At 35.6% G+C, this 13,606-nt stretch overlaps 1 protein-coding gene and 2 non-coding genes across 3 annotated transcripts; 2 read left to right on the forward strand and 1 right to left on the reverse strand.

The window, feature by feature from the left end:
* Positions 1 to 1,107: 1,107 nt before the first annotated feature.
* On the reverse strand, positions 1,108 to 2,115 carry LOC131172703 (uncharacterized). Its single transcript, XM_058134218.1, has 2 exons — positions 1,745 to 2,115; positions 1,108 to 1,657 (listed from the first exon to the last, which is right to left on the reverse strand). Exons 1-2 carry the CDS (start codon positions 2,113 to 2,115, stop codon positions 1,108 to 1,110), a joined length of 921 nt encoding a protein of 306 aa, XP_057990201.1.
* Positions 2,116 to 2,854: 739 nt separating this feature from the next.
* Positions 2,855 to 2,961, forward strand: LOC131173471 (small nucleolar RNA R71). Its single transcript, XR_009143787.1, has one exon. It is a non-coding gene; the product is annotated as a small nucleolar RNA R71 (small nucleolar RNA).
* Positions 2,962 to 10,010: 7,049 nt separating this feature from the next.
* Positions 10,011 to 10,118, forward strand: LOC131173636 (small nucleolar RNA R71). The gene has a single exon (XR_009143950.1). It is a non-coding gene; the product is annotated as a small nucleolar RNA R71 (small nucleolar RNA).
* Positions 10,119 to 13,606: the final 3,488 nt, after the last annotated feature.

Consider the following 13,606-nt stretch of genomic DNA (forward strand, 5'->3'; position numbering starts at 1 on the left):
ATACACACAAACACCATAAAATTGAGGAATTTAAGCTCATCATCTCTTAGAACTCATCAAACATAACATAACCATGAAGGGATTTGAAAGGCAAACAACTTAAATTAAGCATGGATTGTAATTACCTTTCTGCAAACCCAATGAAATGGTTTGATTTCCAAGCTTATACCCAAAGCACATTTTCAGCAGCATTTGAGACAAGTTCCAGACATTCAAAAATTGCAGAAAAGACATAGAAATTGACTTTTTGAGCAGTATAAACAGTAGCGTGAACAGTAACAAAAAAAATAGCAGACTGCAAAAACTAGCAACAATTCAAACAAAAACATGTAAATTTCTAACAGATTACAGAACTATATATACACTAAAAGGTAAAACTTAACAAACACTATCTTTGCACTTCAATAAAGCTCACATCAGTCCTAAATATCAAAATTGATCCTCATTCAAGTTGCATTTCACAGAATTTACACAAGACACAAAATTAAACATGTGCTATCAAGTAGATTACAATATCAGCAATTTAGCACAAGTTTAAAGGTGTTACTGTTCACAGGCACTGGATAAGGTGCATAATTTTGCTTATACTTGCTTCCTTTCAATTCTTTCTTTTTGCTACAAGTGTTAATTTGCCCAATCTTCATGAATGACCTGCAAAAGATAAACAAATGTCACTTTTGAGTTTAATGAGGGTGAAAACTGAAACTGAAAATGAAAAGAAATGGAAAATCAATAAACTATAAAAGGATACGCTTGGGTTGCCTCCCAAGAAGCGCTTGTTTAAGGTCTTAAGCTTGACCTTCCTTTCAAAGCTCATGGTGGTTGGAATTGGAAAATATTACCTCCCTTCACAACAGGTGCTGAAATGAATTTATACTTCAACTTTTTCTCATTATATGTGAAAATACCTGTTGCTTTGTTCAGAATCCCAACTATATCTTGAAGAATATTCTTACAAACTTTAGATGAATCTCCTCTTTTGAGTGATTTTGATGGAGGCTTGAGATTAACTTTTGAAGCTTCATTGTTAATGAAATGAGATGGTGAAGCTGACTTTTTCTTTCGCACTTTATGCTGATTGCATTGTGTTGGAATAGCTTGATTTTCCTATAGTTTAGTAACTTCAGTTTCAGCATCATGCTCTATAACATCTACCCTATAACAAGAATTCATCACAGTTGGTTCCTTGGAATGTTGAAATAAATTAAACTCTATTTCCTCCTCCCCCACTGTCAACTTCAATATCCCATTCTTTACATCTATATTAGCTCCTGCAGTGGCTAAAAATGGCCTTCCAAGTATGATGGGTGTTCTTACATCCTCCTCCATCTCTAGTACAATAAAATCCACTGGAATGAAAAACTTTCCAACTTTTAATGGTACATTCTCTAAAATCCCAACTGGATACTTTATAGATCTGTCAGCTAACTGCAAAGAAATAGTTGTGGGCTTTAGATCTCCAACCTTTAACTTCTCACATATGGAAAGTGGCATCAAGCTAACACTAGCCCCCAAGTCACATAATGCTCTCTCAATACTTGTTTCTCCAATGTGACATGGTATGGAAAAACTTCCAGGATCTTTCAGCTTAGGTGGGAGCTTGTTCTGCAATAAAGCTTGCACTCCTCGAAGTGCAACAGTTTCATAATCTTCCAACCTTCTTTTATTTGATAAAATCTCCCTCAAAAACTTAGCATAAGAAGGCATTTGAGAAATGACATCGGTGAATGGAATGTTGATATACAACTTCTTCAAAACTTCAAGGAATTTCCCAAACTGCTTATCTAATTGTGCTTTATGAAACCTCTGAGGAAAGGGCAATGGTGGCTTGTACGGTGCAGGAGGCACATATTTCTCTTCTATTTTCTTTTTATCTTCTTTCTCTTCATTTGCTTCCTTACTAGCTTTAGCTTTAGTTGAAGTGGATTCACTCTCACACTCATCTTTCTTTTCTTTCAACTTTACTTCAATTTCGTGTTCTTCCCCCATTACCTTTCCACTTCTTAAAGTAACAGCATTGCACTGCTCTCTTGGATTCTCAGGTTGGCTAGGAAGCTTCCCAAAAGCTTTACTATTTGAAGAGCTAGCCTGTTGAGTTATTTGATTCTCTAACATCTTGTTGTGTGTTGCCATTTGATCCACTTTAGATGCTAATTGAGAAATCATTTCTTGTTGACTTTGATGGCTCACAAGTAGAGTCTCAATCATAGCTTCCAATCTAGCTGTCTTGTCTAGTTGTGCTTGTTGTGGTAGAGGTGGAGCAGGTGCATTTTGAGGTTTAGAAATTCCAGGAGGAGGACCTCTATTCTGCTGAAAATTCTGATGTTGTTGATACCAAGAAGGTTGCTGAAAATTCTGATTTTGTCCTTGTCTACCTCCCCAAGAGAAATTGGGGTGGTTTCTCCATGCTGGGTTATAAGTTGCAGAAAATGAGTTACCACCTAGTCTTTGATTGTAGTTCCCCACATAATCCACTTGCTCACTTGAAAAATCTTGATTAAGTGTAGAAAAATCTGCTGCACAATTGACATTTGCAGCTCCAACTTCTACTGAATTACTAGAACCTCCAGCTGAAGAATCTACTTTCATGCTTAGCTTGTCCGTCTTCCTTGTCAAAGCATCAAACTTAGCATTAGTCATATTCATGGCATCAAGCTCAAACATACCAGCTGGTTTCTTGATTTCATTCCTCTCACAACTCCACTGGTAGTTGTTATAAGCAATTTTATCCAGAGCAGAAAAAGCTTCATCTTCAGATTTCTCCATAAGATCACCTCCAGAAGATACGTCAATTGTACTTCTAATAGCTAGTGAAACTCCATTGTAAAAGTGTTGAACAAGCATCCACTTAGGAATCCCATGATGTGGACATCTCCTTTGTAAATACTTGTACCTCTCCCATGCTTCATACAAGCTCTCATCATCTCTAGGTTTGAAAGAAGTCAGCTCATTTCTTAGCTTAGCTGTCTTGCTTGGTGAGAAATATTGAGCTAAAAATGCTTGAGAAAGTTCATCCCGTGTTGTGATAGAACTGATGCGTCCCAACCGCAAGTGCACGGGTCGTACAGGTAGTATAGAAAAATATCGATCCCACGAGGAGTTGTGTTAATGATTGAATTTTCGATATAAAAGTTGACTAAATTGAAGTATTTATGAAATTAAAATAATGACTTAATGGGTAATGGAGTATGAAATCTAAATGTGCAAATTTAATAATCTATTCAACTATGTAATGATTTAACTAAATTTGCATCAAATTAAAATAAAGCAAATTCAAATATGGCAATATTCAAAATGGCAAGTAATTAAATTCGATTAGAAATTAACAATGATAAAAAGCGATTAGGAGTTCGGATTTCATATTCAAGCTATTTTGGGATTTTCCTAGCTAACCCAATCCATGAAATTTATGGGTTTAAAGGAGATTAATTCTAAAATCCTTTGAAAACTCTTTCGAGTGAGACAAAGAGTGCCTTAATTAACTTAATCCTACTTTCGTGGAGTTAAAATTAACCAAGACCCATTAGGTTCTTTAATCAATCTATTAAAACCCTCTTAACCCTTAGTCTATTTCTAGATCTAAGTTAATTAAGTCCAATTTCTTGATTAACTATCACTTGGTTTTCTCCTTTCTGCTTCAACCAAGGATTAAGAACATAACTTAATGGGGCCCTTCATTAAGCATGTGAATAAGCACACAAGAAATGGATTAAACCTCATAAATTCATTAAATTGGGACTAACCCAGTTCAAATCCACAAAAATAACTAAAATATTACATCCCTTACTCCAGAATCAAAAGTAAACTACTCACTATCCATAATGCTTACAAGATATGATGAGTTTAAATGGAAATAAAGCTTTAATCTAAGCTAAGAAGTAAGAAATTAAACACTAGAAATGTAGAAAAATGTAAAAGAAGGAAGAAATCTGCAAATCTTGGTTAAAAATGGTGTGGAAGGTGAAAATGACTCCTCAAATTCTGCCTCTCTTCTCCTCTTCTTCTTTTCTCCTTGCCTCCCTTTTTTAAAATGGGAAAATGAGACTATATATAGCATTTTTCTGACATGGAGCCCTAAAATAGTATGTTCTAGGAGGAATACATTAAGGGAATCTTCTGCCAGCTCATTAATGAACTCTTTATGGGACTGCATAAGTGGATCGCATAAGTTATGCATCCCTTATGCGATTTTACTGGTTCAGGTCACTTATGCGTTGCATGACTTGGTGCATAGGTTATGCACAATTTCGTGAATGTGCATAAGGGAGGTGAGAATGTGCATAAGCTATGCGGTCTCCTTATGCACATTTCAGCTGGTTCTGGAACAGTGATCTTCCTCCTTATGCAGATCTGCATAGCTTATGCGGCAAGTTATGCACAGTTTGGTCAATGCATATTTCAGCTTGAAAACTTGTTTTTTTTGACCTCTTTTTGCTGTAGAAGACACTCCTCAATGACAAAATTCTCTTTAGTCCTTCAAAAACACCATTTTCCCTACAAAACAAAGTAAAAATTACAAATTAGTGCAAAATTGACAACTATGAAAAACTAACTAATTAACTAATGAAATTAGCTAAAAATGACTAATAACCAAATAAAATGATTGTGAAATTAGACCTAAATGACTATGCAAAATGTGTGCATCAAATACCCCCAAACTCAGGCTTTTGCTTGTCCTCAAGCAAACTTTAAAATGTGATGCAAAGTTTTTAGGGGTGCCTTATCCAAGGAGTTATGAAAATTACCAATTAAAGTAACTTAATACACCTTTAGCCATACCAACAACCCGTATACCCATCCCTCAAAATGCAAAGAATCTAATGCTTATCCAAACTTTCACCGCTTAGCCATCAAGTCAATTATCATTCAAAATCCCCAAACCAACCAATCAAAAGAGAGAGTCATGCTCAAAAGGAATTCTAGAACAATCAATAGTCAAAGTGTCTCCATATGGAATGATGGAATTGAATGAATGAATGAATAATTTTCCAATCCCATAGGCAAATTCCCTACTCCTATCTCCACTAATGTAGCTAGTACTATCAAGAGATCAAAGGTCTTTTTAGGGATGTAATGGGGCCATGGGGTTCAAAATGAGGCTAAGAAGAAAGATGGGTAAAAAGGATTCAAAGCATGAGAATATTTTCAATTTTGAAACATAAGGTACACTTTATTATATATTTTTTCTTTTTCTCTTTTTTTTATATATATGGGAGAGAGAAATACACAATGAGGATTGTCAAGTGCTAGCATAGTTTACAAAACAGATAAAAATGGAGGGACATTTTGATACTTTAACTTGTATTTTGCATTTTCTTTTGATGATTGTCCCTAAAATTGCCACCCCCAAACTCATTTCTTTTAATACTTTGGGTGGATTTCTTTCATTTTGAATGGCAATAGTGAAAAGCACATATACTAGCACTTTTACAAGGTGACAAGTATTTCTTCTCCCTTTTATTGTATTTTTTTTTTCTTTTTCTCTTTTTTTTTTATGTACCTAATATTGTAAATAATTATTCTCATGAAAAGGGTTGGAGTGTTTGGTTCATTGGCTAGGTAACAATAAGGATTTCAAGAAAAATTAGGGGTAAAAAGGCTCAAAGGGGTTTGCAAGGGTCAATTTTAATTAGGAAAAGGGCCAAAGGTTTAAAATGAGAAGGTTTAAATCAAAGAATGCCTAATCATCTCTCTTTTCAAGTACAAGCTGGTATTTCGCCTTGAAAGGTTTAGAAAATTTGTTCTAGGATTGGTGAGACATCATTTGACTACCTTATATCCAATAATTCCCTCTAAACACTTCCATCTCCAAATGACTAGTTGGGTGGCTTTTTGGCTAAGAAGATATGGGCAAGGGATAGACACTTCAAAACCTTGCACCTCTTAGGAAACTTTCAATCCACAAACCCAGCTAAAGGGTGAGTCAAATCACTCTCATAGGTACATTTTCAATACTCAAGGGATTTGGCAAAAGATTTTAATACATGGTGTATGATTCCTAAGATGAGTAATGTATTAACTAAATGGAGGAAGTCTATTTGTATGTTTGTGTGCAATGTAATGTATAATGTGTGTGTAAATGTGTAATGTGTGTGTGTGTATGGATGTATATGTAAAATATTTACAATATATGTAAATGAAATGGAATGAGATGCTCCTATACTCAAAATGTGAAAAGTAAAGCCAAAAATCAAAATGTGCACCCCCAAACTCAAAATTGGACATTGTCCTCAATGTCTCAAGCAGCAGATAACCAAAACTCAAAGCAAATAATATTGACCAGGAATTGTAAAAAATGAAGAGCAAAAAGAAAGAGTTACCTGGTATGAGAATTCAAGATAAAGGAATGCATAAGAAGCTGCACAGGTTATGCAGAGTTAAGTGCTGTCCAGAGCATGTGCATAGGTAAGGTGCATAAGCCATGCGGTGCTGCATAAGTGGCAATAAGGGTTGCATAGGCTATGTAAAATATTTGCAAAATATTTTTTTTTTTTTTTTTTTGTGCATAAGTAGGGTGCATAAGCCATGCGGTGCTGCATAAGTGGCAATAAGGGTTGCATAGGCTATGTAAAATATTTGCAAAATTTTTTTTTTTTTTTTTTTTTTTTTTGGTCATGCGGAAGTGCATAAGTTATGCACTCTCCTTATGCAAGTTTCGGTGACCCTTGAAATTTTGAGGAGCGAAGTCATGCGGGAGTGCATAAGTTATGCACTCCCCTTATGCATCTCTCGGCAGAAGTGGTTGTTCAGAAAATCGGGTCATGCAGAAGTGCATAGGTTATGCACTCTGCTCATGCACTGTTCGGCAATTTTTGGAATTTTGGGTTGGTGGTCATGCAGATGTGCATAGGTTATGCACTCTGCTTATGCACCCCTCGGCAAGTTTGAATTTTTGGAGTTCTTGGTTATGCGGAAGTGCATAACTTATGCACCTTCCTTATGCACCCCTCGGCAAGTTTGATTTTCTTTGGGTTTTCGGTCATGCGTAGTGCATAGGTTATGCACTCTGCTTATGCACCCCTCGGCAGAATTGGAAATTCAGAGTTTTTGGTTATGCAGAAGTGCATAGGTTATGCACTCTGCTTATGCAGACTTCGGCAGAGAGAGAAAATGCAGAATTTGAAGTTGTGCAAATGTGCATAAGTCATGCACTCACCTTATGCAAGTTTTGCAGATATGAAATTTGACAAAATGAGGTTATGCAGAATTGCATAGGCTATGCACTCTCCTTATGCACTTGCAATAAAGGTGAAAAATGGCAAGAATTGTGGTTATGCAGGATTGCATAAGCTATGCAGTTGCTTATGCACAATTCAATAAGATTAAGATTGCAATGGAACATGATTTGCAAGTGTGAAAAATACCCTAGAATGAAGAAATATAATTCCATGAAGCATAAACCATGAGAAATTTTCACCAAAAACACATCAATATATACAAAGTTCATCAAAAATGCATCACACAATCTTGTAGAAGATGGATCCTGCATAAAAGGCATTTGTGACCCATGCCATTTTGACTCAAAATCTGCAAATCAACATTTAGCACATTAAAACTCAATAAAATCTGCATAAAGTTGTATCTATTCACAAATGATGAACTCCCCAAGTCATGCCAAGAAAAATGCAGCATTTCCACCTTAAATCCCACAACCCAAATAAGCTCATAACTGCAAAAATGGCTCACTTACCACCATATTAACATTAAAAGCACATTTACTTAAAAGTTACACACCCAACCTCACCAAGAACATAAGCCATCTACTGCAGACACCATCTTTGCTGCAGAATGTCATTTTTTGCTCTGCATAAACCAGTGTGACTCCTTCCTCCATTGAAATACATTTACAAGGGACAAAATTCAACAATGTCAAAAATTGAATTTGGGGAGATTCAAGATAAAAACAAAAGCAATGAAAGTAAAAGTAAATCAAAGAAAAGTAAAATAAAACGACTTGGGATGCCTCCCAAGAGCGCTAATTTATAGTCCTTAGCTGGACTCTTTTCATGTTTCATGGTGGCTGAAATTGGAATTTATTGCCTCTGTTTCCAATAGGTGCTTCAATGAATCTATACTTCATTTTCTTTCCATCACATGAGAAGATCCTTGTTGCTTTGTCTAAAAATCCCACCATTTCTTTCTTGACAACCTTTGGTGCAACTTATTTTTTGAGAGATGGTTGTTTTACTTCACTTTTCTCCACTTGCTCAACTTGAAAGATTGGTGCCATAGGACAAGATGGATTACCCTTTAAATGTTGTGCAAATGCAGCCTCTTTTGGATTTTCATCATTGATACTCCCTTCATGGATAAGACAACTTTCAAGAGAAGCCTTCGGATAGCTCTTTCTAAAGTGCTCTTTTGCTAACTCATCAACTATATCAATTCTCAAACAAGAGTCTACATCTTCATGTTGCTTCTTCTTATCATTGCTAATGTTGAAGACTAAATGATCCTCTCCGACTCTGAGAGTAAGCTTTTCACCTTTCACGTCAATCAAAGCACCAGCTGTAGCTAGGAAAGGCCTCCCCAAAATGATTGGGATATTAGAATCCTCTTCCATGTCCAAGATGACAAAGTCAACAGGTATATAGAATTTCCCAACCTTCAGAGGCACATTCTCTAAAATCCCTTCAGGATACTTAATTGATCTATCAGCTAACTGAAGAGAAATGTGGGTTGGCTTAAGATCTCCCATGTTGAGCTTCTCATAGATGGAGAGGGGCATAAGGCTTACACTAGCCCCTAAATCACATAAAGCTTTTATAGAACATGATTCCCCAATGTGGCATGGAATTGAAAAACTCCCTGGATCCTTGAGCTTTGGAGGAAGTTTCCTTTGGAGGATAGCACTGCATTCCTCAGTTAAGGCTACAGTCTCATCATCTTTAAGTCTCCTCTTATTTGAGAGAATTTCTTTTAGAAACTTAGCATAAGAAGGCATTTGGGAAAGAGCATCAATAAAAGGCACATTTATATATAGCTTCTTCAAAACCTCTAAGAACTTCCCAAATTGCTTATCAAGCTTGGCTTTTTGAAATCTCTGTGGAAAGGGAAGCTGTGGCTTGTAAGGCTCTGGAGGTATATATTTCTCTTCTTTCTCTCCAACCTCCTCTTTACCTTTTCTTGCACTCCCTTTTTCACTCTTTTGTTTTTCATCTCCCTCAAAATCTTCCTCATTTTCTCTCTTTTCAACTTTTTCACTCTTCTCATTATGCACTATTTTACCACTCCTCAGTGTGATGGCATGACATTGCTCCCTTGGATTTTCTGTTTGACTAGGAAGTTTCCCCATAGAATTGGTACTTGATGAGCATGCTTGTTGTGCAATCTGATTTTCCAGCATCCTATTGTGTGTTTGCATTTGTTCCAGCCTTGCTGTCATCTCTCTTAACTCTTCATCACGCTTAATTTGATTAGCAAGAATTTGTTGTAATAAAGCCTCTGTGGTGGAACTTTGTTCTTGCTGTCTTGGTAAAGGTGCAGTATTTGCATTCTTTTGCTGAAAACTAGGTGGTGGTTGCCTAGGTTGTTGGTATTGATGCTCTTGTTGTTGTGATGGAAAGTTCTGAGTTGAAGCTTGATTTTGCTGATTCTCCCATGAAAAATTGGGATGATTCCTCCAAGCATATGAAGGATAATCTACTCCACAGCTCATTGTTCCTTCTGCATAAGTAACTTGTTGAGAACTTCCAGAGCATGATGATGAACTGACTAGCATACTTAAATCCTCCATTTTCTTAGCAAGGACATTAGTGAGTGCATCAAATTTGGCATTGATCATGTTGAATGGATTAAGCTCATACATTCCAGCAACTTGCCTTTTTTGAGTTGGAGTTGACCCTCTTGGACTACTCCATAGATGACTGTTCTTTGCTATTTTCTCTAATAACTCATAAGCTTCATCTTCATGCTTAATGATGAATTACACACCAGATTGAGCATCAATGATTCCTCTGATAGCAGGAGTGACATTTGTGTAAAAATTCTAGTTTATCATCCATTTAGGAATGGCATGATGTGGACATTGTCTCTCCAACTCCTTCCATCTCATCCATGACTCATAAAGAGTCTCATCTTCTCTTGGTCTAAAAGCAATCATTTGATTCCTCAACTCTTGAGTTTTTCCAGGTGGAAAGTATTGGGCAAGAAATACATCAGTGAGCTGCTCCCAATTTGTAATTGAGTTGTGAGGTAAAGAATCAAGCCAATCCAATGCTCTATCTTTCAAAGAGAATGGAAACAATTTTAGCCTTGCTACATCATCAGATACTCCAGGTTGTTTTTGCATGTCACAAATCATAGCAAACTTCTTCAGATGTGTGTGTGGATTTTCAGAAGGATGACCCCCAAATTGAGAATTCTGAATCATTTGAAGGACTCCAAAATCCATCTTGTAACTATTTACATCAATTCTTGGTCTTGCTATGCTCTCTCTCAAGTCATCAAAACGAGGAAAAGCATGATCCATCATACTTCCCCTAGGCAGATTAGCATTTACTACCTCTTCACCATGGGCTGCATTTTCATTATTTTGACCATTTCCAGCATTACCAACACCAATTCTAATTCTTTCATCAGCCATGTCTGCTTCTAATTCAGTTTCTATCAAGGCTTCTTTTCTTTTTCTGGTTTCTTTCTTGTTGGCCTTACAAAATTTCTCAATTTCAGAGTTGAATAATAAGGATGTATCACTTGTGCTTCTAGCTCTTCTCATAAAAGATTAAGAGTACCTGAAAAAGAACAAACAAACACAAAATGAAAAGATAACAGAGATAAAACTAAAAAACAACTAAAATAATCAAGAATTCAATCTTAAACAAACAACTCCCCGGCAACGGCGCTAAAAACTTGATGCGTCCCAACCGCAAGTGCACGGGTCGTACAAGTAGTATAGAAAAATATCGATCCCACGAGGAGTTGTGTTAATGATTGAATTTTCGATATAAAAGTTGACTAAATTGAAGTATTTATGAAATTAAAATAATGACTTAATGGGTAATGGAGTATGAAATCTAAATGTGCAAATTTAATAATCTATTCAACTATGTAATGATTTAACTAAATTTGCATCAAATTAAAATAAAGCAAATTCAAATATGGCAATATTCAAAATGGCAAGTAATTAAATTCGATTAGAAATTAACAATGATAAAAAGGCGATTCCGGAGTTCGGGATTTCATATTCAAGCTATTTTGGGATTTTCCCTAGCTAACCCAATCCATGAAATTTATGGGTTTAAAGGAGATTAATTCTAAAATCCTTTGAAAACTCTTTCGAGTGAGACAAAGAGTGCCTTAATTAACTTAATCCTACTTTCGTGGAGTTAAAATTAACCAAGACCCATTAGGTTCTTTAATCAATCTATTAAAACCCTCTTAACCCTTAGTCTATTTCTAGATCTAAGTTAATTAAGTCCAATTTCTTGATTAACTATCACTTGGTTTTCTCCTTTCGGTGCTTCAACCAAGGATTAAGAACATAACTTAATGGGGCCCTTCATTAAGCATGTGAATAAGCACACAAGAAATGGATTAAACCTCATAAATTCATTAAATTGGGACTAACCCAGTTCAAATCCACAAAAATAACTAAAATATTACATCCCTTACTCCAGAATCAAAAGTAAACTACTCACTATCCATAATGCTTACAAGATATGATGAGTTTAAATGGAAATAAAGCTTTAATCTAAGCTAAGAAGTAAGAAATTAAACACTAGAAATGTAGAAAAATGTAAAAGAAGGAAGAAATCTGCAAATCTTGGTTAAAAATGGTGTGGAAGGTGAAAATGACTCCTCAAATTCTGCCTCTCTTCTCCTCTTCTTCTTTTCTCCTTGCCTCCCTTTTTTAAAATGGGAAAATGAGACTATATATAGCATTTTTCTGACATGGAGCCCTAAAATAGTATGTTCTAGGAGGAATACATTAAGGGAATCTTACACGACTCATTAATGAACTCTTTATGGGATCGCATAAGTGGATCGCATAAGTTATGCATCCCTTATGCGATTACCGGGTTCTGGGTCACTTATGCGAAGCTGCATGACTTGGTGCATAGGTTATGCACAATTTCGTGAATGTGCATAAGGGAGGTGAGAATGTGCATAAGCTATGCAGTCTCCTTATGCACATTTCAGCTGGTTCTGGAACAGTGATCTTCCTCCTTATGCAGATCTGCATAGCTTATGCGGCAAGTTATGCACAGTTTGGTCAATGCATATTTCAGCTTGAAAACTTGTTTTTTTTGACCTCTTTTTGCTGTAGAAGACACTCCTCAATGACAAAATTCTCTTTAGTCCTTCAAAAACACCATTTTCCCTACAAAACAAAGTAAAAATTACAAATTAGTGCAAAATTGACAACTATGAAAAACTAACTAATTAACTAATGAAATTAGCTAAAAATGACTAATAACCAAATAAAATGATTGTGAAATTAGACCTAAATGACTATGCAAAATGTGTGCATCAAGAACCCGGTGGCAATGAATGTAACCACTCTCTAGCTCGGTCCTTCAAAGAAAAAGGAAATAATCTGAGTCGAATTGCATCATCAGAAACTCCATTTATCTTCAACATATCACTGATCTCAAGAAAGTATGCCAGATGCACATGTGGACTTTCACTTGGATTTCCTCCAAATTATGATTGTTGTACCATCTGACAGAGTGCAGGCTTCAGTTCAAAATTATTAGCTTCTACTCTTGGTCTTGTGATACTTGGCATGAAATCCCCAATGTTAGGATAGGCATGATCCTTCACAGAGCGGTTGTTATTGTTGTTGTTGGCCATTTCTTCTTGTAATTGCTCTTGCTCTTGTGCTCTTTCTTGTTGTTGTTGAGCTTTAATTTCAGCTTTTCTTCTCTTAGATTCTGCTCTTAAAGCTTTTGCTGTCTTTTCTATTTCTGGATCAAAGAATAAATTGATTTCTTCACTTTTTGTCCTTCTCATAAAATAAAGCACCTGAAAAAACAAAATAAACAAATTCTCAAAGTAAAATGGTAAAAAGAAAATAAAATAAAATGCCCAAATTAACCAAACAAACAATTGTTCAATATCAAACAAAAATCAAATCCCCGGCAACGGCGCCAAAAACTTGATGTGGCGAATCCGCAAGTATACGGGTCGTCTCAAGTAATAAAGTGATGAATCAAGTATCGTTCCCACGAGGATTTGACGTTTGATTACCAAACTATGAATGAAGCGATTATTTGGGCTAATGATTGATGAATAAATGGTAAATGTAAATAAGCAAGGGAAATTGATTAATCTAATTGAAATGGGTAAAGAGCAAACAAATAAATTCTAGATCTAGTTTGCAATTAAACTAAATTAACAATGGGCAATTCAAATCAAAGTCTAATTATGTTAAAAGTGATTCCAGAGTTGGGGGTTTATGCATAAATTAATTGGAATTTGTCTTGGGCATTTCAATTTTTAGGGAAAAATAGAGTTTGAAGGAAATTGATTCTAAATTCCTTTGATATCTTTTTCAAGCAAACCAAAGTGTGTTCTAAAATAACCAAACCTACTTTCGTATGTTATTTGATTACTTTAAAACCCATTAAGTTTTGTAACCAATAATTAATTCCTCTTAAAATCC

This window comes from Hevea brasiliensis, chromosome 14 (assembly GCF_030052815.1).
Source record: "Hevea brasiliensis isolate MT/VB/25A 57/8 chromosome 14, ASM3005281v1, whole genome shotgun sequence".
Lineage (NCBI taxonomy): Eukaryota > Viridiplantae > Streptophyta > Magnoliopsida > Malpighiales > Euphorbiaceae > Hevea > Hevea brasiliensis.